The sequence below is a fragment of the Seriola lalandi genome, unplaced genomic scaffold, assembly GCF_002814215.2.
Source record: "Seriola lalandi dorsalis isolate HSWRI2012SDOR001 ecotype SW California unplaced genomic scaffold, Sedor1 jcf7180002054748, whole genome shotgun sequence".
Taxonomy (NCBI): domain Eukaryota; kingdom Metazoa; phylum Chordata; class Actinopteri; order Carangiformes; family Carangidae; genus Seriola; species Seriola lalandi.
The window spans coordinates 2,477,282-2,504,294 of record NW_019525301.1 but is presented as its reverse complement, the minus strand read 5'-3'; the positions used below and the strand labels follow the sequence as shown (position 1 = coordinate 2,504,294).

Below are 27,013 nucleotides of genomic sequence, written 5' to 3'. Positions count from 1 at the left end.
TGACAGGTCAGCATGTACCAAACTCACCTCTTTGCCCATTTTTGGATTAGCCAGGAGTTAGGGGCGGAGTCAGGCATTGCCAAGATGGCGACAGTGGAGCAGCTCACTTAAAAAAAACACTCTTCAGAAACCTGTGGGTGAAGTCACGGACGCAACGTCCATCTTTATTTACAGTCTATGGTTCTGTCTGAAGAAACTGCTGCATATGTTCCATCTTTTTTTGTTTTTTATGACTGACATTGTTTGGTAACTTGTTCTGTTGCACCTGGAGCACTGTGCAGCCATTTGGTCAAGTGCTGCTGAGAAACATCCACAGAAACTTAAGACTGCACAGAGCAGAGCAGCCAGATGAGACCTTCAGTGTGTGAACGACGGTGTTACGACCACGAACAAACTGCGTGAACTCTAAAGACCCTCTTCTGTGTGGAATTTGTTCCCCACCAACATAAAAGAAGAGGGAAAAAGAAGAGTAGAGATCCAGATAAAGAGAAAAGTAAGAATACATGGGAACCTACGAACTGCAGCTGGTTCAACAGTGCACAGGTCTCTATAAGACTCACAGAAGCTACAAAGGCTCCTCACTTGAGGCCCATTTAAGATCATTTCATTCCAAACAGATCATCCCCGCTGTGCCGGTTCAAGCTGACAGCAGAATGGAGCTGTCTGTCAAAACCCCTGACGTGGCTGAGGTGGTCTGTCTGCCTCAAATCTCTCACTCAAACACCTGGGCAGTTTTCCGGCTGAGGTCTGAAGCAGCGATCAGGAAAGCTGGATCACGCCGGCTTCTGTTTCCTTTGGGGCGGCTTTGGCACAAGATCTTTCGAAATCAAGATGGTCCATCTCTGTACTGATCCTATCATCTACCAACCTGCATGCACACACACACCCACACACACAACCACACACACACACACCATTGTGGCACTTTCAGATGCTACATCAAAACCCTTGAGTGATCCAGCACCTGCAGCACATCTTTCCCTTCACCTGGCCTGTTTATTAAGTGAGATATTTCCAAAGAGCAGCTGCAGAGGTGTGTGAGCACCACCACCGGCAAGCAGCAGCTGTGCTGTGTCGGCCATGCCGCTGTCTCATGGGAGGTTGTACGGCCAATTACACTGCAGCGGACAGTCACTGAGAGGGCAGCGGAGGAAGTTCAAAGACCGGCCGAGGGTGTGTTGAGCAAGTGTGTAATCAGAGACCTGGGGGATGGTGCTGCTGATAGCAGCAGAAAGACACCCAGAGAAAAATGTCACCAAAAAGTTGTTGGGCTTCTCATTCAAAAGAGTCATTCACAACTTCACAGCCCTCATTTAAGTGAGAATAGAGTTCAGTGAAACACATAAAGTTTGATTTCTAAGTTGAAGAATTCATAATCTATTACTTAAAATGATCAAAATTAGGAATATGTTAAATAAGCTCTGATCAATTGACAGTTTGAAAAGAATTTTTAAAGTAAAATAAAGCATAAGGTATCTCAAAGACACTTTCTGTATGGATAGCACTACCTCTGTGTTTGCTTTGTAACCAATTGTTATATTACTTTTGTCTTTCACCTCCAAAACTTTAAATTGCATCCTCTCCTCCTTAGAAAATCCAAATCAAACCGTGTGTTTTCTGTGAAATGATAAGGAAAAACAATCAGTGCTGATGGTCAGTGTTCTTCTCAACCTCGCTGGCTAAAGTCAAACTCCCACTGTGAGAAAACATCTGGATGAGTTCACTCCTCCTGTAAACTGACACAACATAAGACAGAAATAATTACAGAGTGGGGGTCAACAACACGATGTGACAGAGATGTAAGAAAAAGGCTGCAACTCCTCCAACCTCAACAACCACACAGGTCATTTGTTCCAACCCTCTGATAGGACCCAAAGCAGTGTCTCCTGAAATAGCGCCCCTACAGCGGCAGGTGTACTGGACCTTGAATGTCATGGTTACAATAATAAACACAGAGAGTGTACCGCAGTGGCTTACCAGACCTTTGTCACCATGGTTACAATTATAAACGGTCATGGCTTGGTTAGGTTTAGTCACAAAAACTATTTGGTTATGTTTAGGAAAAGATTATTTGGGTTAAAATAAGTACTTTCTTAACATTAGACAATCCCTGTTGTCACGGTTACAATAATAACAATGTGTACATAGATAAAAGAAACAACATTAACTGCTACTTTCACATGGTAATCAAACACCGCTCTCCTGTGTGATAATCCTGTGATTTGCCGAAAGAGCAAACCACAAACCAAGGGCCTTAAAACCAAAGGCTTTTGTGAGAAAAAGTTACATGTCGTCAAAGTTGCTGGGCAACAGGAGTGGCACTTTCTGGCACAATTACACAGCGGGCACCGCTGGTGACGGAAAGCGAGACTCCTCTGTAGACCAGACCGCCTCATTTCACGGTCTACAACGGCTACAAAGGCCACACCTTCGTAGACTGTGTCCTCCGAAAGATGTGACCTCTGATTTGGGACAGAGTTTGGGGACAGACGACATATGGGCTAATTTTTCTGACATAATAAGTAAGTAATTACGTAGGGTGCTGTTACCAAATGTCTTTCAAAAGGAAACGTTAATGTGAAAAATAAAGTTCAAATCCTTTGTTATAACACAGTATCAGTGTCTCTTGGTCCAGATGACTGTTAGGTGATAATTCTAGTTACATGATTACAATATGCAGGACTATGATATGGATGCAGAGATATGTATAGTTGTATGATCAATGCAAAGTTTTTCCATACTTGTTTAAAAGTAAAGCTCGTTTTCAAACCCATCTAACATGAATCAGATATTAACAAGATCAGTCCAGTTTTCCATGACATGGGATTATTATTGTGTAACAGGTTGATTATTCCAAAATATTACTATCAATAAAATAAATAAAGTTGTATTTTCTTTCATGCTCATAAATCAGCTTCCAGATCAACCAACCAAAAAGCTATCAAACAGCTGGTTCAGTGATCATTTGTGACTTGTTCGAATAGCGCTAATCACTTAATGATACGCATCATCAACTGAGCTAGTTAAGCATCAGTGCACTTGAAATTAGTTGCCATAGAAGGGGGTGCCGCAACACAAAGGGAGTTGAGCTGGCTGTTAACTAGTTAACGCCGTAGCTAACTCTGCTGCAGACATCGTCACTTTATTATTTGCTGTCTGTGGTGGACGTGCTGTTGTCAGGCCATGTGGTTTATGTGAATGTGCATTCCCAACTCATCTACAGTGGGTCGTGATGGGTAGTTAAGAAACAAACCAGAAATGGAACAGATGAATAAAGGGGCGACATGCTGAGGCCTCGGTCTATATGTCTGTTAATCTATTACTGTCACAACATGAGGTAAATATTATGTCAAGGTTATGACATGAACGGATGAATTTAAATTCAGATTTTAAAACAGTATTTGTACTTGGAAACAAAATAGAAATGAATATATTCACATCCAGCTCTTCTACACTGTAGCACCTGCATGGTCTTCCCTAACAACCAGCAGTGGAAGGTACTGTCAGATAGCAGTATGCAAAAAAAAACCAACATATGTGTGTGTGTGTGTGTGTGTGTGTGTGTGTGTGTGTGTGTGTGTGTTACTGTGACAGAGTCAGAGAAGTAACAAGGAGTTGGAGTTAGTAATGTCTGCAGTATGTGGGCTTTTGACACCTCAGCTCATCACTTGCTCATCCACATCATGGCTTCCACAGACCACGTTAATCATCGCACACACACACACACACACACACACACACATACACACACACACACACACACACACACACACACACACACTGTACTGTCAGCTGTATCGATTGTGAGGTGGCCGGTGGATGAACCTGTCATGGCCAACATAGATCGGACTGGAGGATAATGAAGTCTTCCTGCCCCATCTGACAAGCTCCGAGAGGAAGTGAGAGAGAGACAGAGTGTGTGTGTGTGTGTGTGTGAGAGAGAGAGAGAGAGACAGAGTAAGAGAGAAAAACAGAGAAAGATGCTCCTGGGACAGCCCGTGGGCTAACCACTGCCTGAATAAATTGGATGGAAAGAAGCCCCTCGAGTCGAAGACGTGATCTGTCATGATGTCATCTAAACGAGACTCACAAAGAGGGAGAGGTCAGGGTGCTAATAAAGACCTAACCCCCCCCACCCACTCCCCACAGACACACACACACACACACACACACACACACACCATTGATTGAACGGTGAGTGAAGGCTGACAATCTTCTATCTATGCTATATTCGTGGAAACATCTTAATCTGGCCGCAACATTACAAGTGTACAAGGTTACACCTCAGTGCTCTGTTTCTTTCTCTCATTTAAGGCTTTTTCAGTTATTTCCTTTTACTCTATATTTCTCTTACTGTCAACAAATCCCATTAAAAAACCAAAACCACGGGAAACTCTTTGGGGACAACACGCGCGGACTGGACGAGTCAGGAATCGAACCACTGACCTTCAGATTTGTGGATGACATTGCTCTACCTCCTGAGCCACAGCAATAAAAAATGTTTTGCCAAGTGATATCAAACACAAACCTTTGACTTAAATGCAAAGGGAATTCATGTGGCAAGAATAAAAATAAACAGTTGCTGGAGCCGCATTGTGGAAATATCTGACCCCTGCTCCTCCGTCTGAAAATGACTCCACATTCAGGAAACTACACCCTGACAGTTTTAATCCATCTTCCTCCAGCGTGGACTTGACACTTATTCCTCTTGTATTCCCTGTGGGCTACCTCTCTATCTGTTCCTCTCTCTCTCTACCTCTCACCTTTGCCTCGCTCACTCGCTCACAGTGACGTGTGTGTCACCTCTTCGATGTAAAAATAGCATTATTGAAAACTGCGAGATAACGGCAGAGCTGAGTGTTAAGTATGTGTGATGTAACACTACATTTCACATGATAGTGCAGAATCCAAACTGCTCAGCCGCTTTGTGAATCGAACACAAAGTCACTCTCAGCAACAAACGATAACGGCAGAAATCTTTCCCTTTCGAGGCAGTTGTATTTTCTCGACCTAAGACCATCAAAGAGCGGCTTCTGCCCCGATGCAGAGGGCAGCTCAAAAACTGATGCTGCTAGCATGGCACATTCATAACACTGTAAACTGTCAGGGTGGCTTAAAATGACCTTATACAGTACGTTTGCTGTGTGTGTGAATGTGAAAGAGTGTGAGAGAATAAGAAACTGTCAAAACATCCATTTATCAAAGAGCCCATGAGCTTTCAGCAATGTTTTTCTCTCCGGCTCTCTTTCTCGCACACTTAACAGACACTCAATACACTGTCTGAGGCACCTTGAATATCACTCTCATTATGAATAGTGTCTCTCTGAAAAAGAAAAGATTCAGACTTTTTTTAAAAGGCTATATCAACATATATAACATTCACAAGCCATGAACGTTAAGCGTTATTGGTCACTACGATAATTCCACAGGGAGATCAGACAAAATGAAATCCATATTTTTATATTTACACTTGATCAAATCCCGAATGTTGGAGGTGTATATTATTGTTACAGACCCACTGAAATCCCGCTCCACGGGTTGTTTTAGTGTCTTTCAGTTCATTGTTTTGGTTTTAAAATCAATTAATTTTGCTAGTGTAAGACATGTTTTGGGATGTCTTAACTATTGCCTTACATATTGCTTAATTAAACTATCGAAGGGCTGTGGGTAACGCAAGAGCACGGGGACAACTTCTCTGTGTAGGTCAATCCATCTTTTATTAAATCCCGGAGAACCCCCCCTAGGCAAACCGAACACTGACTACCAAAGTGACATCTCACCTCTTACATATCACTCCGCCACTCCTAATCATAACTCACATTACCTGCCACTAAAGTGCGCCATATTATATAGTTCCAGATTAAACTTAAACAGCAGAATACAATATTTATAAATGTAGTTACAAATAATTAAATTATGTGGACTCAAAATAATGAACAATGCAAAATAAGGCAATCTGTTGAATATGTCCTCACAAGAATAAATCTCATCTTACACTAGCTTGTGCTCTAGGACCTAGACGGTGTCAGACCCCCCCCCAGCCTGTCTGGCCCATTAATTTGAAAGACAAAAACCATTGTGTTTATCACTGGTATGTGACTACCAGGAAGGATTCTGCAAAGTTTATTTCAAATCTTTAGATGTAAGAGTTTTTTAATACCACATAAATTTAGTTTAATTTAGTTGGCGTGCCCTGGTGGCTCACCAGTGCGTACCATTTGAGCTTGGTCCTCGCCGCAGCGGCCCTGGTTTGGGTTTGGTCTGTTGCCCTTTGCTTCATATCACCCCCCCTCCAAGACATTTTTTTTACCCTGCGACCTTTAGCCACAGCTGAGAAAGGAAAACAAACAATTTTGTACTAAAATACACCATTTGATCTGTTTCACTCAGATTGCTAAAACCTCATGTAAAGTCACTGGTTTTCGTCAACGTCATGGTCTTTTACTGTGAACTTACTCTCAACTTGAAGAATACAGCCAGTTTATCCTGGAGAAAAAGCACTGAAAATGTTGTCTGTAGCGGTGCAAACGAGGGCATTCAAACCATCAGACATTGGTACTTTTCTGGTTTCCACCGAGTGTGGCTGAAAACACTGAAAGCAGAAGCAGACCTGCAGCAATAAAATGCTGCTGCTGCTGCTGCTGCTGCTCTGATAGCTCTGCTGAAGATTCATTTTGAATGCATCATTATCAAGCTCAGAACATACCCAGTCTACAGTGGCACTTAGTTCTCCGAGTAAATCAAACCTCCCACTTGGAGGAGAGCAGCTCCTTCACTGTTATGATGTACTCCACCAAGCACCAAGCAAACCGAGCTCTTTCTATCAAACACAGTGTAACAAACAAAAAAATAACTCAGTAACACAAAACACAGTCTGTTTCTGTCAGTGGACACAATGTAAGGAATCTCAATTCAGTGTGTGAGCAGTGATGCGATGTTGAGCTGTACAGTAATGTGTACACTGAAGGTCCGGCTGCCTGCAGACACTGTTCAGAGGTATTTGGCAGTTTCTCTCAAGACCAGGTTTATAATCATTAAACTGTTTGGTGCTTTGCAACTTCTTTTCACAGTAAATCATTTGCCCTCAAAACATCACTTTGAGAATTACCATTATATCATAACACACACAACAGTGTGCATGACTTTCAAAATTATAATTTAATAATTTGATATAACATGATTTAAGTTAATTCTTCTTAAGAGGTGGAATAGGATATACTATAGTGTGCCCAAGAGGACATTACATAACATGAAAAATGAGATGTCATTTTTATGTTAATGCTGTAAAAATCAAAGAAGTTGATTTTCTTGTCCTGTGATCTGACCTTTCAAACTCTGTGACCTTGACTGTGTTTGAATTTACATCGTAGAAGATATTTAGAGTTAATCCAATTAGTGGCTAAAAAAAAGCATCAACATCTCTGAGAGATTTGGCCAACTCTTTCACAACAGACGATTGAATCCACACACTTAACACCTAACAAGAAATATTATAGTATTAAAGGGAAACCCCAAGAAAGCTTTGGCATTTCCATATGAATTTTGGTTTTCAGAGATATTTTGCAACTATTTATAAGAAGTACTTTTAATTACAAGTACTTTTAATTTCAACTCATAGACCTTATATGTTTTACACTTGGTGTATGTGTATATATCATTTTTGTCTGTGGGTTCCTTTTGTAAGACCCTGTACATTGCAGTTCATGTTATGAGTGGTTTTATTTATTTGTCTCAACACAGATGTACATCCACTGAGAATATTATTAGAAACACCTGCTTACTCATGTAATTATCCAATCAGCCAATCATGTGGCAGAAGTGCTCCTGCAGGTAAAGTTTGGGAGCTTCAGCTGATGTTTACATCAAACATCGGAATGAGGAGAAAAATGTGATCTTAGTGACTCAGCCAATCATGTGGCAGAAGTGCTCCTGCAGGTAAAGTTTGGGAGCTTCAGCTGATGTTTACATCAAACATCGGAATGAGGAGAAAAATGTGATCTTAGTGACAATGACTCTGTCATGATTGCTGATGTGACGATTGGTTTGAACATTTCTGAAACTGGCATTTTCATACACAACAATCTCTAGAGTTTTTACTCAGAATGATGCAAAGAACAAAAAAACATCCAGTGAGCAGCAGCTCATGTTGATGAGCGAGGTCAGAGGAGAATTGAAATACTCTTTGGAGCTGCTAGAAAGGCTACAGTCACTTAGATAACCACTCTTTACAACAGTGGTGAGCAGAAAAGCTTCAGAATAAACCAAACGTCCAAACCTGGGGAGGATGGACCACGACAGCAGAAGACCACGTCAGGTTCCACTTCCTGTCACCAAGAACAGAAACCTGAGGCTGCAGTGGACACAGACTCACCAACACTGGACAGTTGAAGACTGAAATACGTAGCCCGCTCTGATGAATCTGGATTTCTGCTGAGGCAGCAGATGATCGGGTCAAAATTTGGCTCCAGCAGCATGAATCAACCTGCCTTGTGTCAACAGTCCAAGCTGCCGGTGGTGGTGTGATGTAATGTTATGGGGGAATGTTTTCTTGGCACACTTTGCCCCCTTAACACCAATCAGTCATGGTTTCAATGTCGCAGCCCATTTGAGTACTGTAGCTGACCATGTCATCTATCTACCATAATCTAATGGTGACTTCCAGCATGACAATGCACCATGTCTGAAAGAAAAAGTCTTCTCATATTGGTACTGCAGTGGCCTCCCCAGTCTCCAGACCTGAATCCAGTAGACTACCTCTGGGATGTGGTAGAACAGGAGATTGGCAGCATGAATTTGCAGCTGACAAATCTGCCGAAATGATGCGATGCAGTCATGTCAGCATTGATTAGTCAATGCTACATAGAATTGAGACTGTTTTGAGAGTCAAGGGAGGGCTTGGTGAATGTGCTGTAATTCAGTAACAAGTATAATGATGGGTAGGCATCATTAAACTGTTAGACTACTTGTATATTTCACTAACAAAAATAAACAGTGATGGTATGCAGATCCTTTACTTTTTTCTGATTTTATTGTTGTTTGTTCTATCATTTGTTCCACAATTGGACTGTACATCAGGAGCACCGTGAGAAATCCCAGTGGGCCGGCACAACCCGAGATTAGACAAGACACTTACTACAGCACAGCAATAAAAGCCCTGTTAAGAAATAAAGGGTTTCTGTCCACTAAAATGCTAGATGGCTTTGAAATGCTTACAGGAAGCGTTGAGTTTGTATTAACAGTTAATGCAGTAACTTTAACTTGTTACCCTCTGTAGTTGAGGCAAATAAAGGTCCCCGTCTCTATTTGAGGAAATGTGGGAGTTGAAAACTCTTGTGGATCCTCTGTAAACACCCCCTGATGATGTTATAGAGACTCTTTGCATTAAATAATTTCGAAAGAGCAATGGCCAATGGGAAAGTTCCAACACTCAGCAGACCAATGGTGTAACTTTTACCACTCAACTCTACCACTCAGTCACTCAGTCTGTCAGTCACAGACATTTGCAGATATAGCATTAGTCCAGCCAAAAAAACTGGTGAAAAACTTCACATTTTATATTACAGTTTTAAACATGTTTAAGTATCAGTATTAATAACCTTTATAATTATGCCAGCTTTGTTGTCATAGTAATACAACATGCTCTCTGGCTTTGAATTTTCTGCACAGCAATAGAAATAGCAGCTTTAAATTTTAAAAGGAGCTCAAAGAAATGCTGATGCACCTCAGCCCTCAACAGAGTCCACACCTGAGGCAATTAAAAAAAAATCAGACCGCAGTGAAAGCTCCTGAAAGCTGAGAGCTCCAGACACAGTCCAGTAACTAAGTAGTTCACATGAACCGTCAGCTGCACCCTAAAACGCAACAGTACATTCAATTCTCCCGTGTAGATGTACACCATGTGTACAAATCATCATACAGCTTGTCCCTGAGATCCTTTCCATTCAGCACAAGATGCACACCTTATATAATCTAACCATAATGCCACGACGCTGAGCTCCAGCACTAAATCCACTCAATCAAACAGGAGCTAAGGCTTAAAAAACTTCTTTCATCAAGTCACGAGTGAATATTTCTGGCATATTGAACCAATTAAATAAAAAACTACAGGCTGAGTTTATGTAATCTAGATGTTATAACACGGGCCTGTCAGGACGCAGCAGATTCACTTCTCACGCTGATTTTACACAGAAGGAGTCATTTCGCTCAAAACTCTAATCCAATTCTTCCACCTCTTTTCTCAGGACTTGAAAGACAATCCATCTGTTCCTCCTGGCCACTGTTCAATCACGCCGCCTTCTGTTGTGTGGGCCGGAGGTGAGTTAAATGTTTCTACCACTCCACTGACAGCTGGGGGAGTCAGGGACACGGTGGCATCTCGCTGCTATAAAGATCACGGCTGGAGTCCTAATTCATCACCCCAGGCGTCATCATGTGGCATTACAATATGCTAATGTAGCGACGCCGTGCCCTCGCCGTCACCTCGTTCGCTCTCTTTCATCTCTCTCCCTCTTCCCTCCACCCTCCTCCGGGTTGTCCTCCCCCTGGATGGCTGTGAGTTCCCCCCCCCTTCTGTGATGTGCACCTTGCTGCCAATATGTGGTGGGGGCTGAAAGTGATGTCGAAGCTGATGTTGGAATTAGCTGAGCATTGCGTGTAGTTGTCTGGCTGCAACTGACGAACATGTAATTAGCCCATGGTGACGGCGCTACAACCATCTCCATTTAATAAGCACTGGCTCCCCCTCAACTGGTGATTCACCGCCTCACACTCCTTCAGATGGGATAAAAATAGGAAAACCTTTGTAACAGGTGTCGCTTTGTGGTGGAAATTTGTACAGTTGGGATTTCACAGAGATACAAAGAGGATTACCTGGTAAACATGCCGATGCTGACTAGATGTTTACGAAGCTGATATAATATGCATATTTACTGCATTGCTATCGTGTGAAAGTTTTGTGTTACATTATTACACCTTACCCCGTGCGACGGATACGTTAGCCAGCCCCAGTCTCCAGTGATCGTCGTGGTGTCCAGTAGATTCACTGCAGAGAAAGAACAAAACAACAAGAAAGGTAAGTGATGAACTTTAAATGATTGTTTTTTTTCCCCCGTCCATCCTGCCCTTCATCACCATCCTCTGTGCACACCGGCACTCAACAGAGTCACGCTTATACACACATACAACTGTCTGACAGGTGTGACTGATGAGGAAGCACTTTCGTAACGGCAACTCTGAGCCGGGTGTCACAGTGTGTGATGTCACCTTGACCTGGCTCACCCTCGTAGCGCCTTGGAGCCGGGACCTCAGTGGTCCAGGCTCAGAATAGAACAGGAAACAAGTTAAATGTGCAGTGTGAAAAACAATCTCAGCAGCAACAAGCTGGAAGTCCATATATTATAATATAATATAAAACAAACTGTTGATTTCAATATGAAAGGTCAAAGTCAAGGTCACCAGTCTGACTGCAACTCAATCACTGCTGTGTTGAGCTTCTTTTTTCTCCTTCTTTTGAAGTTATAAATAACAAATCTACATATAAGCATTCATTACATTACAAGTTGGGTACAAAAGAACATAACAACATATAATAAATTAACAAAATATGCAAGAAATACAGAAAATTTACTAACACTTTTATTCATTCCAAACAACCAAACCAAAATTTAGCTGTTGCTAGCTAACAAACTGACTGTAGTTTACTAGTGTGCATGTTCAGCTCAGCCTGATCTAGGAACTCACCAGGAAACTCTATAAGTCCAGTTTTTTCTTCTCATCTCTGTATGAAGTCGTGGAATTTAATTTGTCATGCTACATGTCAGACACATTATTTTAAAATATATCACTATAATCTACAACTACGGTATTAAAGACCCCCTCCAAAAATCACGTTTCTAACCTTGTTAACATGTCCATATGGTGTTTTTTATATAATACAAGACATCATGAGCAAAATCAGCCATCAACACCATGACTGAGTATTTCCACCTTGAACTGCAGTGAACCGATGACAATCTCAGAAAAACAAATTCAGACGGCCAAGGTTTCATACATCACAAACCTAAGGAACCAATCCTGTCAACTTGTGGGGGCAGGGGGCGGGGCTAAACCTTGTCAGGCCAGAGAGAGAGAGTTAGCATCAGCACAACCACTACCACTGTGTCAGCCACTGCCAGTTACAAGCTAACAAACAAGATAAACAAATAAATTAGGCTAACTGCGCTAACCCTTCTGATATGTTTGCCAGTCTCTGGTTCTGGTCTCAACAGACTTCTCATCTGAGTCTGGGTCTGACTGAGGCTCAAAACAAGAGTCTGAGTCTCTGATATTTCCTCTAACGGCAACCATCTCGATATTCTCTCACTTGTCTGGCGAATGTCTGTGCAGCCCATGTATATTCATCCCAAACAGTCAATATGGACGATCGACTGGTTAACTGTAGCTAGCAGACAAGTTACATACTGACCATACTTTGTGGCTGTTCGTGTTCAGCTCAGCCACAGATCTCAGAACAGAAACTCAATTTCTTTCTGTTATTTTCCCCCCAGTTTCTCTCCATTTTCTTATTGTCTCTATTTATGAACTCCTCCCATATAATTTGTGGGCTATTTGCCAGGTACATTTTTGTTAATATTCACTGCATTATAAAATATGAATTATATTATTATTATTATTATTTGGGCATTTTTGAATCATTTATTTTGTTCAAGTGTACAAATTAAGTAAAAAATGGCTGACGGTTAACATTGTTAGCTTAGCTTATCATTGGCTTGATTATACTGGTATTATAATTGAAATAAAAGTTTTATGGTAAACACAGACAGTCGTGTAAATGTGTGCTAAAATGTGCCAATACATATGGTGCTAGCTGGCAATATACAGACTGACCGTACTTTGCGAGCTGACTGTTAGACTTGCTGACTGCCAGTTTGCTTGTCTGATTGAACTCCAAACTCTCTAGTTCTTCCTGTTTTTTTTGCCATTTTCTCCTTTTCTTCCTTTCTCTGTGTTTTATGTATTAGAATCACAAATTCCCGCGGTAAGCACAAATTTTAGCTTAGTTATAACAATTCTAACTCACACAGATGTGTCCTCGCTGCCTGGAGCTTTGCATCTGTTTAAGCCCACTTACATCTTTCCATTAACTACTGTAAGTATGTAATGTTACCACATTTAAAGATCAGTTCACATCCTGTCTGAACTCACCTTTACCTTTGAGTGATATTACAAGAAGGATGAACAGATGTGGGGAAAAAAATGGATGAAGAGCCACTATTTCTGCCCACTGGCAGTGTCCATATCTTCCACTTTAACAGGTGTGTGTGTGTATGTGTGTATGTGTGAGTGTGTTTCCCCTTCAACACCTAATATGATCTCTGCCCCCAGGGCTTCTTGTCAGGCAGCCAAGTGATGTTCCTCACATTAGAATGATTTTAACAAAACACTTCACACTTAGCTTCCCGTCTCTCATCCTTCATCCCTCTATCCGACACTTGCTCTCTTCCTTGTCTCTACTTGCATGTTAAACCTACAATCTGCAACGTTTTTGTCTTGAAGTAGGAAGTGAACTGCAAGGCCTGACCTCCTCTGTGGTAATTTAGAAAATGTGCACACTGAAAGTTCAAGAAATGATAGACATTACATGCTCTGAATATGCAGTTTTGTAGGCGCTTCATAGTCCACTGGCAAAAATGAAATTATTAGGTTTTTTTTATTTTTATTTTTATTTTTTTAATAGCTGATAAGTAGCTATAATGGCTAAAGACGAGAGAAAACAGCACCACTAAACTTGATCAAAACCAGAATAACCCAACCAACTGAACGGGTTGTGACAAGTTACATTTGCTGCTTTAAAACTGTGTTTTCACTTCTGCCTAACTTTTTGGAAAACTTTTATTGCACCTGTCGGTTGGGACAACAAACACCATTATTATTCTTTTAATGCTGGACTAATACCTTTTTGGCCACTAGGGAGTAGAAGAATTACAAAACATATTATTGCCTTAAAAATTGCTTTGACTAATGTGTTAGCAAGTAGTTACTGATACATCTGGTAAACATGAAGCAACAACACCCAAGTAGAGTTGAATGCAATACCCACAAGTCTTATAGCTTTGTTTTGGTTGCTAACTTAACCTGATGTTTCGCAAGTAAGTTTACTATGTCCATTAATTTAGTTTAGTTTGTTAGCATGCTTAACCACAAAGTACAGCCGAATCTGATGGGAATGCCATTAGTTTTGGTCAAAAACCAAATACCTGCAAATAGAAATTCTGACCTGATGATGGTGCTAAAGACAAAAATCAGGGAACATTCAGGGAATGAAGCTCAGCACAAGTTCAATCGGGTGGAATCAATCTCTTTGCCTCTTTCTGTCACAATTCTCTCATGTCTCTCACCCCACTTCTTGCAATTGACATCTGACTTCAGATGTTTTCGGTAATCATATTTCACCGCAATCTCAACCAGCCAATAGCGTTGTCACTGTCAAACTTTAAAATCTGTTCTCCCCTCTTCAGCTCTCAGCTATCATTTCAGTGTATGTTGCTGCGACTCTCCTCCACACTGTCTCCCTCCAGTCTTCACATCCATTGAGTCCACTCCTCATCACATCCAGATCTCCAGCATTCTCTTCTTCCCATCACCACCAACAGTGTCGAGACCCCGGGATGTTTCCTATACTTCACACAGCCTCACCGCTTTTCCAAATATAATAACATCACAATGGGGTATAATCGCCAAAGACTCCGACAGAATGAAGTATCTCCTGATTGAACTACAGTTATGATATGAATGTCTATAATCAGCTGGTAATCCATCCAATTGCTATTTCAGCCTGAAGTGGTGGACCAGCCACTGCAGAACTGATAATTCTGTTAATATATAAAATACAAATGAATGTAGCTTTAAGAGCTAAAAGTTTGGAAACTTTAACAAACTCTCAGTGTAGCTCTTCCCAACTTGCGCAACAGTCTTTAAAAAGAATCTAATTAGCCACAATAACTGAAAATACCTGTGTGGGCTGACAGGGCTTTAACACAAATGATGTCCAAAATATCACTGATTTTGCAGATCACTTTATTAAAACTATTCCAGGAAGTCAGTCTCTTTGGTGGCTCAAAATAGCAGAAGTCAGCCATTCCTGAAACTAATGAACTTCAATAGCAAGATAACTCTTTTAATGTGACGGATAATTGCACACTGGATTCTTGTGTTGAACAACCGTAGATCTAAGCTGGGTTAGTCCAACACTTATCGTGTTTTCACACCTGTGCGGTTTAGTCTGGTTAAACCAAACCCTGGTCCGTTTTCCCCCTTGGCACGATTGGTTTGGGCAGGTGTGAAAACAGTAATCGCACTCCGGTGTGGATCAAAACAATTGCACCAAGACCCTTTCGAGGTGGTCTCGGTCCGGTCCTAAACAAACTCTGGAGCGGTTCGTTTTTTGGTGTGAAAGAGTTCTGAACCTGATCCGACCCCACCAGCAGGGGAACTCACAAGTTTGAGCCCAACGGTTCCTGTAACCTGCTTCCTGCGTTCCTGCTCCAGCCAGACAAGCTGACCGGTAAGAGCAGTGAACGTTCTCACATGGTTTGTGATGATGCATTCTGGTTCACTTTAATTTTTCTCTCTGTGAAAGCAAACCGAACCAAGGGGAAAATGCTACAGGTTTACAAACTCAAACCAACATTAAGTGTGAAAACGCCCTAAGAAGCGCTCCGTTGCTGCTGTTTTGGATAGTTTTATGTTTCGCTCTTAAGTCTCAATATGTTGCTTCCTTTGAGTCAGGAAGTGTCATCACTGATAATTCATGGAGGTAAATGGGATGGGTGCAAAATGTCGTAATGGGGATAGAGCACTCTTGTCTGCTGCAGCTCCACTTCATGATTTAGGCTAATAAGACGGGAGTATTTTTCCATACAAAATCCTGCCAAGTGGAGCCTCATGATCTTCTAAATTCTCTGTGCATAGACTGTTGCTTCTCACACAAACACACACACACACACACACACACACACACACACACACACACACTCACATGTTGCAATTAGCTGGTGTGTCACTTCTCCTAATTTGGGCACTGGGCCGCTGAGGAGAGCAGTGGGTCAGAACACACAGACAGATGGCAGTGCCACCATCCTCTCATCCCTCCATCCATCCCTCCCCCATCCACCAGCCTTCTCTCCGCCTCTCCCTCCCTCAGGCCACCGACATCCCGTCGTCTCGTATTGATGATGCGGTGGCCCCTCGCACTATAGCCAAGGTCACAAATGGATGCCGCCAATTACACTCCTCTGAGTGCTCTTCATCAGCCCACCAAAGTGACATAATGAAAGCGGTGTACTGGCGCAAGTGGATTTAATAATTCTTCAATATACTGGGGGAATTTCGCTCGGCTATACTGTTATTATTAAAAAAAAAAAAAAAGAAAAAGACAAATATATGTCCCTCCCTGAATCCGACAACATGTGAGGTGGTATGTTATCGCCACAGCGGACCATGTGATGATTCACCAGCCATTCCCTGTGGTCTTAATATAATTTCCACTCTAATGAGAAATTCCTGTCTTTGAAGGTTGTGGGAGTCATTTATCTAATTTGCTCTAGTTGTCTGAATTATGACTTGTATACAAAAGAAAAGGGTTTAGTGGAATGACTCGTTCCTTACTTTAATGTGACAGGAGCTGTGTGAATAAAACACAAGTGAGGACCAGTTCTCTTTCTCTCTGTGTCCCACCTCCAAAAGTCTGGGACCACTTTCCCAGAATGGGAGGATAGACATGTTTAAAATGAATGAGAAATTCGCAAATATAAAAAAACCATTATAAGCATATAGAATGTTTATATCGATGTTTTACTAAACTTGCATATGTAAATTAAATATATATCATTACCATATATGATCACAACATGTTATACCATATAAAAATTCACCATATAGATGTTTTTTAATATTTGTATAAATACAAATTTTACTGTGGGTATTTCACATATGTTATTAACTTATATCTTTATATATGTATACATGTTACAATAATATATGGCTGTATAGGTGACGTATATGGCAACATCACTCTTGATAAAGGGACATACTGTATTTCTGTATGGGTTGTTGTGACAGGGAGCTAAAAGAATTCTACACAGTGAAGTCACATGACCAATGAAGAGGAGGCTTGATGTTCAGGACACCCTGATGAGAAGAAGCTTTACAGTGAAGTAACAAAACTCTGCCGCAGTGAAGAGGTTAAAGTCTTCATTTGGAGGTGGAGGCGGGTGGAGTTAAGTGTTTCTCCTCGAGGGCTCTGGGCTTGAAATTGAGTTTGCTCCTGTTTCACAGCATTCTGTTCATAACAGAAACACAAACCACCAATACCAGCCCTCCTCCCTGCGTCCCCGGCACCCCCACCTCCACCTCCCTCACCCTCTCTACCCTGCACTCCTCCACATCGTGGAGAGCGCCAAATGAAAAAGCTGTCCGCCGACTTGAGAGCTTGTTTTCGCTCGCTCAGAGACACGCCACATATTTCCCAGGGCGGTGGTCAACTTTCCTCTGCCATTACTTTTCCCCCCCTCCTTCCCTCCCCTATTCACCCCCCTTCGCCCCGCAACTCAATCTGGCCAGTAGGTTAGCGAGTGTGTGGACGCCTGCGGCCTAGCATTCATGTCTCGGGCATGTATCAAATCAGCCAGGCCCGCCAATGCTTTTGAAATGCAGTGACGCGCACACATACACACATACACACAAACACACTCTCTTTCTCCAGCAGCGGTCATGGCGGGCTGAAAGGGAGAGCGTGTGTGTCTGAAGTCAACACAGAAGAATTATGGTCTGTCTAGGAGGAAGTGGAGTTTGTCTGCAGCGCCTGCAGTGACTCCATACAGCCGACTACAACACACACGCGTGCGCACACACACGCACGCACGCACACGCACACACACACACACACACACACACACACACAGAAAGGGGGAAGAATATGGCAGAATAGAGCAGATGCTTTAAACCTCATTTCCACCTGAAAAGACACGGCCATACATTTCAAAGGAAAGAAGTGCACCTATTATTCTACACCAAGTGTCTCAACACACACTCACCAACACACACATATAGTATGTAGTATATACATTCACAGACAGCAGACAACATGTGATGACAATCATAAATGCGCATTGAACCGTTTTCTGAAAAAGCATGTTACTCTGTCAAAAAGACGCCCTAACACGCATTTACAGATAGACACACACACACACACACACACACACACACACACACACACACAATGATGGCATGGCTCTTGGGCTAGACAGGGACTATGACAGCGTTGTAATTATCTCATCAACACCTCCCTTCTCTAACAAGCTTCTTCTTCTCGTCTCCCTCCTCTCGCCGCCTGTAAAGCTCCTCATCAGCGCTGCGACCAGAGGAAATGATAAAAGCCTTCACAGAGATGAGAGGAGCTTTACCAGAAAACCAAACTCTCTTTCTCTCTGTCTCTCTCTCGCACACACACACACACACACACACAAACACACACATCTTCTATCCTTTCTAGTTTTGTTTTGCATTTGCTCCACAGTCCTAACACCAATTCCCCACTCTCCAATTACTAGAGCAAGTCCACATAAATTACTACCTCTCAAAAAAAAAAAAAAAGAAAAAGAAAATGTGCTCAGCCTTTGCTGGTTCAAGGCGGCAACACACCAATACAAAATGACTAGAAATAATTGTTTTCATCACCAGTGGTACCCCCCACATCCACCTCCTCCTCCACCTCCTCCTCCTCCTTTTCCTCTCAATGCAAATTTATTTTTCACTGTTTTATTTTTTTTCAACAGTAACGCCGATGACGACTAGTGATAGGTTTAGGGAGGTGTGCTGAACTAAATTAGGCATGTGAAATGAAAGGTGGAATAGAATTAAGGATGTTCAATGACTCCTTTGATTCACAAATTGTTAATTTGGTGCCTGTGAGCAAATAGAAGAGAAAGGAGCGCGGAGGTAGTGGATCATGTTATTGCAGCACACAAGGACACTCAAGTACACAGGCACGGCGGGGGCTTAAAGCAAGTCTCTTCAAGCATTTTTTTAGATCGAGACCATCAAGTAAGAAAGGCACGGCTGTGCTGCATGACAATATTTGAAAAGTATGATTTTCATTTTGGAAAGTAAGGGCGTCACTTATACCAGAAGATGCCATGAATCTCAAAAATAAGAAAATGAATTTATTGTGACTGGAAGAACATGAACCAGAGAATTTACATTACAAGAAACTACACTATTTATTAATTTAACTGTTCGATAAAATGTTCTGTAAATTATATTGTGTCTCCCTAAATGATGGTATAAATTCTCTTCTGTATTAAAGGTGCCCTGTGGAGGTTTTGCGTACTAGCAGTGTAATGGAGCAATGGATGTTTTTTTTTTTTCTTGTTTTGTTTTATTTATTTATTTTTTTTTATGACTGGGTCTCCATTTTGTTTGTCTGTGATTCACATCCTGTCAGTGGACCAGCACAGGTGATCCGTTGATTGACACACTGACAGCCGATAACTACAGCAATGCACCAAAATAAAAGCACTGAGCAAGACGACTGGTAGCAAGCAAACATCAACGTAAACAATGCGGGATCAACAATGAAATTAAAAAAAAAAAAGGCAAATGTTTTATGAGGAAAGAAATGCGAGTAATACGTTTGTTAGACATCAGGGACACACATAGTACACTGAACAAAAATAGAAATGCAACATTTTTGTTTTTACTCCCATTTTTCATGAGTAGAATTAAAGATCTAAGACTTTTTATAAACACTAAAGACTTCTTTCTCTCAAATGTTCTATCTGAGTCAGTGAGCATTTCTCCTTTGCTAAAATAATCCGTCCCCCTGACAGGTGTGGCATATCAAGATGCTGATTACACAATGATAACTGCCCAGGTGTGCCTTGGGCTGGTCACAATAAAAGCCCACTTTAAAATTTGCAGTTTTATTTTGAAGAACTGTGTGACTTGGGCAACAGATGTGCATTTTGTTTTTTTTTTTTGGGGGGGGGGGACCGCTCCTCTTCAGTGTCTCTACAAAGTTGCTGGATATTGGAAGAACTGGAACATGCAGATCCTAAACAGTGTTCATTGGGTCACATGTCTGGTGATTCTGCAGGCCATGCAAGAACTGGGTTGTTTTAAGCTTCCGGGAAGTGTTTATATCATGCTGCAACATGAGGCGATGGCAGCACATGAATGGCACAAAAAATGGGCCTCAGGATCTTGTCATGGTATATTTGTGAAACAGTCTTAGATCTTTTATTTCAACTCATGAAAAATGGGAGTAAAGACAAAAGTGTTGTGTTTATATTTTTGTTCAGTATATTTTTGGTGAGAAACACTGAATAACTTTTAAAAGAAAACTCCACACAGCACATGTAAGTTTAAAAATGATCAGAATCAGTCTTAAAATGTGTAACACGTGTCTAATTGTAGAATTATCCCCTTAATATCATCTACCTTCCACATTCCCCAGATCTCACAGAGTGATAATCTCAATGCCCATCATTAGCAGCTGAGGCCCTGAACATGTCGTTTGAAATATCCAAAGGAATTTAAAAGCAGCTCCTCTGCCCTCAGGTCCTCAGCACCGTGAGGGGGATCAGCACCCTCATCAATTTTTGCATCTCTGTATAAATTGTATTTTCATTGCGGTAACACCTAGTTAAGAGGCTGGTTAGTGTTTGAGAGGATGTAAACAGTGAGAACAGACTCTAAACTGATTTTTGCATATATTTAATTTAGACATTTGCTCAGCTCCCTTTCATGTGACAAACAAGGGAACTAAACTGTGGTTTTGTGGACACAAATGGGCTGTAAATAAACCACACATGGCAGCAGAACTCAAAGCTGGAATCAAACACAACACATGATAGACAGTATTTGTGATGCTGCAACTGATGACCCACAGCCTGACATATGTCACTACACATTATGCCAGTACAAATACGCCATCTTGTCATCCTGTAGCAAGACAGGACAGATCCATTGGCGGAAAACTGTCCTCATGAGGGAGCATTTCTGCTCTGTGAGAGCACAGAACTCTCACTCCACCCTCCCTTTCAGCTCGCAACAAACTTGCTCCTCAAGTTGACTTTGGAGACTTTGGAGACTTTGGAGACTTTGGAGACTTTGGAGACTTTGGAGACTTTGGAGACTTCGGAGACTTTGTTGACTGTGGCTGATGTCTCTTCTCCCTTTGATTGATCCTTTTCAACACCAGGCGCCACATTGGCCGCCATATTGGACCGGGCAAGTAAAAAAATATGAGTAATATAAGTAATCAACCACCTTCCCCACATGACTGCCTTGCGAGGATGCTGTCACACTTATGTGCGAAGTGTAAGTTTTGAGACAAATTACAGCATATAACAATGTCTGAATTCAGTAACACTAGTAAGGCTTTATTTTAACAACGCCATTCAACATTTTTGAACAGCTGAGGGGGTAATTTGTTTAAGTTTTCTCTACCACTGAACGCGCTTTCTTGTCAGGAGCACATGGTGATGACTGTCACTTGACAAGACAAAAGGTTCAAATACTCCCTCTGCAGGGCAGATTGGAGGCTACAGTGAATGAAAGTGATGAGACAGGCCAGGGATAGCTACTTAGCATGCTAACTTCAATAGAGGAAAAGACATGATAGAGACAAGAGTTAACATTGGAGTTGCTTTCCACATCTGGAGACAGATGTTGGTGAGTAAAGCAATTAAGTTTGATGCTGAACTCACGTTTGTTCTAGACTGGTAAGTAAAGTAATGCTAACGTTAGCTATATAGCACTTGCAAATATAGTAAATAGCTGCTTTAATATGCAGTTAATAAATAATTTATAACACAATATAACTCGTTATAATTTCATAGTTAAAACCAATACAAGAATATTGTAGTAGTGTGTGGAGTGTTTATTAACGTTGTTGTCAACAACGATAACTCAGACTGTGAAGCGTCCATAAACCAGTTTATGAATAGATAAAGATTGATTGATAATTTGTAATAATATGAAATATATCAGAATCTTTCCCATGATCAGGAAATATGAAATATTTATTTATTATGTTTCTTAATTCTATTGAATATTCTTATTAATGTTGAGCAAACCCCGTCCACTGAAGAAGGTCATGAGATGCAGCTGAAAGTTCTGCAAGAAATTTAGTAAGTGGAGCTTGAGTTCAGATATTACTCTTTCGAAGATCAAGAATGAACCTTGAAGTTCAGCTGTCGAGACTCAATGGTTATAAATGCTTTATGACACATGTAATAGCTGATAAACACTTTACTGTTATAATATCTGCTCACAACTGCATTATAATAATTTATCATTATTATTATTATTATTATTATTATTATTATAGTGTTAACTGTTAAGGGATAACTTTGTTACATTAAAACTGCAGAACCCAGAGCACATTTTGGAAACAAACTTCTTCAGGAAAGTAAAACAGTTCATTAAGTGTCACTCCTCCCGTAAGTGTAAAGTTAACTTCAGTGCTGCTCCCCTCTGTCACAGATCACTACCTTCTCATCAGTGATGATCATTCAAAATCACATACAGTGTGTGTGTGTGTGTGTGCGTGTGTGTGAGAGCGATAGAGAGCTGCTCTGAGACATCTATTCACAAACAGCCCACTTCTACTTATCACTAATCTCAGTACGACAAAACACCATCAAGCCTCTGTATTCTGTTAGAGTTCCCTTGTTTACGGTGGGGAGAGATGATCAATAGGAAGCAGCGGTGCAGGTTACAGACATGCAGATTTTCTTGGAACCAGCTGTGTCAAGAGTTTATGTCTCCTGGCAGCCGAGAAAGATGTAAAGCAAAAAAAATGGCTGATCAACAACAACACGATCATCATAACAAAACATGGAGTCCATTGTACTAACTGGGTTAAACAAGAAGGCGAAGACAATGAAGTGCTTATATTAAGAGCTCAACCTGCCAGGCTTGTCACAGTCCTTGGCATTGTATCCAGGCAGCACTTTGGAAGAGTGTAGACAGGGAATTAATTAATAATGAATGAATTTATAGAGCTTGTAGAAATAGGTGGACATTCTTGTGAATTAAAAATAATCATGTTAGACTACTTTTTTTGTCACTGGGTACCACTGAAGATGTAGATCTTTAACGACGACACAAACCTCCATTCATCCATCCATTAGCTATAGCTACAGGTTATCTTTTGAGGGTCTCAGTGGGGTGGAGCTAATCCCATCTGATGTTAGCAAGAGGTGTTTCCTTTTTCTTTTTTCCTAAACAGTTCGGCACGTAGTTTGTAACAAAAATGACTAAAATGGGAGTAAATAATGCTTTTCTTACTTTTAGGTGCAGATTAATACACATTTACGTCTCTAGTGAGTATTTATGTTCTGTGGGATTGAGTCAGAATAAACTGTGGTGGGTGTTTTCATGGTCATGAAGGAACAACAGTGCAGCTCACTGATGTGTTTTTGTGCAGCTCAGTGGCACAGAGGAAGAAGATACATCAGGCTTTGGATAAAATCTGTAAACTTTCAGATCAGGGAGTCCTCGCTTGTTGCTTCATCATTGGTCTGTTTGTGGAATTTACTGGCAGTAAGAAAGATACAGAACATCCCCAGTCTCATCCTTTAAAGACCAAAATCAACTGTGTGACTCCAGCAATTTTTATCGCGCACCATACTAGGAGTCTAGCTTACATTGTACTAAGTGACAGAAACACTGGAGAAACTATCAATACACTATGCTTGGTATCCATTAGTGAGTGGTCTGGTTTATACTGAATATAAACAAGAGAGTTTTTGTAACCAGTAGCACCTGCTCCAATCAGAAAACATGGATACAATTACCAATGAGAACTACATATATAATAATATAATTGTTGTAAATTCATGTACATGAGTATATGTAAGTACTAAATCTCCAAAATGTTTTTAAATAACTAAGAAGCCAATCAGACTTCATTAGTCCATTATCTTTACCTGTTTGTGCCGTTCATGGTCATAAGGGCCTGGAAAGAGTCAGAGCAAACACTGGGCAAAGACCCAGGTACGACCCGGAGAGGTCACCAGTGTGTCACACATTCACACCTACAGCCAATTAAGAGTCTCAACTCTGCTCAGCTGACCTGCATGTCTTTGGGCTGTTAGAGGAAACCAGAAACAAGTTCTCTGAATTAAAACGACACAGTAAGTAGTTTGTCCATGCCCTCTGGAATGACATTTGTTAAGGTTAGAGGACCTTTAGTAAACTCACTGTAAAGGTTATGGAACGATCATTGTCATTCATTCATTCATTCATTCATTCATTCGCTGTAGCCTTATCTTTAATTCACCTATGGGCAGTTTAGAGTCGCCAGTCAACCTGCATGTCTTTGGACTGTGGGAGGTAGTACCCAGAGGGAACCCACTATTGTTGTCATGCTTTTTTAAAGAGAGGAGGCTGAGCCCCTCTTCTGATTGGCTGAGTGTTTTTTGAGTGATCCAATAGAAATATAGCAGATTTCAGATGAACACTCAGAGAAACCAAATCCTGCAAGGTTGGATGGTGGGTCCAGGTGGGCGAGGCTTGGCGCATGGCTTGGCGCATGGCTGACAGGTAACTGCTTGGTTGTGACATCACAAAGTTACAGAAGTCCTGATGGCTCCTTTTAGGGCTCAGTTTCTGAATACAGGCTGTGTGCATTTCTCTGTGGACTAAGTGCTTTGATACTTTCACTGTATTGATATAGAACCTAGACCTGCTTTATAATCAAAAAAGACATAAACATCTACCCCTATACTGTATGTGACCTTTAAAATAAAGAGTTGGTTTGAAAAAAGAAACCTCTGTTGCTTTATTACAACATCACCATATATATTTGCTGAATTGATTAATGCCATCGTTCTTCTTGAAGGGACACTTGAAACTCAAACTAATGCACGCTATGTAGTGTTAGCATGGACCCAGTGTTTTCCCAGATTTGACACATAGTAGACATGGGGACTACACATTTTCATGTTTATTCTCACATCACAACACTGTTGGCTGTATTAATGCTGTCTCAGTTACCTTTGTTGCTGTCCATGCTTTTCTACACATATTCATCCAGAATCAGTCGAGCTAAAACGGTGGGTTGGTCAGTGGTGATGCTCTTAGTGTATATATAGTAACGTCTTTTCATCTTTGATGTGACGCTCTTTCTTTCCTTTTTTCTTTTTCTTTCTCTTAGTATTTGTTGCAGCAGTGGCCTATTTTCCCCACAGGGATCATTAAAGCTTCATCTCATTACCTCTACACCTACACTCACCTTCTTCCCTCCTCCTCCTCCTCCTCCTCCTCTCATCTCTCTCCAAACTCTCCCTGAAGTTTCTCTCCCCAGAGGCCCTTCTTCTCTCCCTGCGTCTCCATTGTGGTGTAAGCATTTTGTCCTTGGTGCAGAGAAAGCAGCACGGACGGACAGAGGGAGAGGACTGCTGAGAGACTTATTATGACACTCTGATGCAGACGTTTCCCCCCCTCCAAAAAACACTTTGTTTTCCGCTTTTCATCTTCTCCCTCTGAACTCTGCTCTGTTTGTATGGTGAGAGCCGGGAATGAGATTTTAGAGGTTTAAAGTGGTAAACAGAGCCAACAAGTGCAAACAACAGTAACCACCCACAAGCTCAGATACACAAAGACACATATACACATCTTAGCATATATGAGGGAAAAGCTTTAGGTTTGGCTATTTTCCTGTTTTCATTAGAGTTTTGACATATGATAGTAGATACAAAAACCAAAATGAAAAAAAAAGAGCAGAACAAACCCACTGGCACATACTATTCCATTTTTGCAACCACCATGTTTTTGTTTTTTTTTTCGTGTTCAAAGACAAACTGAAAATGGCCTCTTTGGAATAACATCTTAATTTTCATTCCACTGACTTTCAGCTGAGAAAATGTTTTGATCAGTGGTGGAAAGAAACAAGGTGCTGTTTCTAAGTGCTATTCTGATCTGCGTGTACTTGATTATTTCCATTTCATGCTACATCATTCTTCTACTTCACTACATTTCTGATGGAAATTTCAAATAAGAAAACGAACAAGCTTATAGAAATACAAAATGCATTGTTAAAGGAACAGTTTGACATCTACTCATTCGCTCTCTGGTGGAGCGTTAGATGAGAAGGTTGATACATATCTCATATTATAAGTTCCCATATTGTAGAAAGAGAGGTTTCCATGTCTTTTTTGATTATAAAGCAGGTCTAGGTTCTATATTAATACTGTGAAAGTATCAAAGCGCTCAGTCCACAGAGAAATGCACACAGCCTGTATTCAGAAACTGAGCCTTAAAACGAGCAGTTATGACTTCTGTAACTTTGTGATGTCACAGTAAAGCAGTTACCTTTCAGCCATACCCCAAGCCTCGCTCACCTGGACCCACCATCCAACCTTGCAGGATTTGGTTTCTCTGAGTGTTCATCTGAAATCTGCTATATTTTAATGGGATCACTCACAGGTGATCAGGTGGTCAGCCAATCAGAAGAGAGCCTCTTCTGACTCCTCCACCGACCTGTTGTTACTAGAGCTTCAGAGAGAAGCCTGAGAGAGGAGATGTAAAACTACACTGAGATAGTTTTTGGTTCTTAAAACCACAAATATACAGTATCTTCTTATGGATCAACACTTAAAAAAAAACACAGGAGAAGAGGAAACTATGGGACCTTTAAATATGAGGTTACCGTAGCTTAGCATACAAACAAGCTAGGGAAACAGCTAGCCCAGCTCTGTCCAAAAGTGACAAAATTCAACCTCCAGCACATCAAGATCTCATTAATTAACACATTTGCACATAACCCCCAGTAAAACAGTGAATTCTCATTTTTACACACAATCAGACAGCGGTGTCAACCTTCTCATGTAACAGTGTGTAGTTGTGGCCTCTTGACATGTTTCAGATGTGTATGTGTTGTTAGCAGTTACACTAAAAAGACATTTCCCCTCTAAACTGCTCATTTGGTTTTATTTAAGTCACTTTT

General features: G+C 41.1%; 1 protein-coding gene across 1 annotated transcript in view; it reads right to left on the bottom strand.

Annotated features, from left to right (window-relative positions):
- Positions 1-27,013, bottom strand: part of epha8 (eph receptor A8) — a 126,488-nt gene that overhangs the window by 84,956 nt on the left and 14,519 nt on the right. The window contains exon 2 of the mRNA XM_023424631.2: positions 10,977-11,041. Coding sequence (XP_023280399.1) covers positions 10,977-11,041 — 65 coding nt within the window. The remainder of the gene's footprint in view (positions 1-10,976; positions 11,042-27,013) is intronic.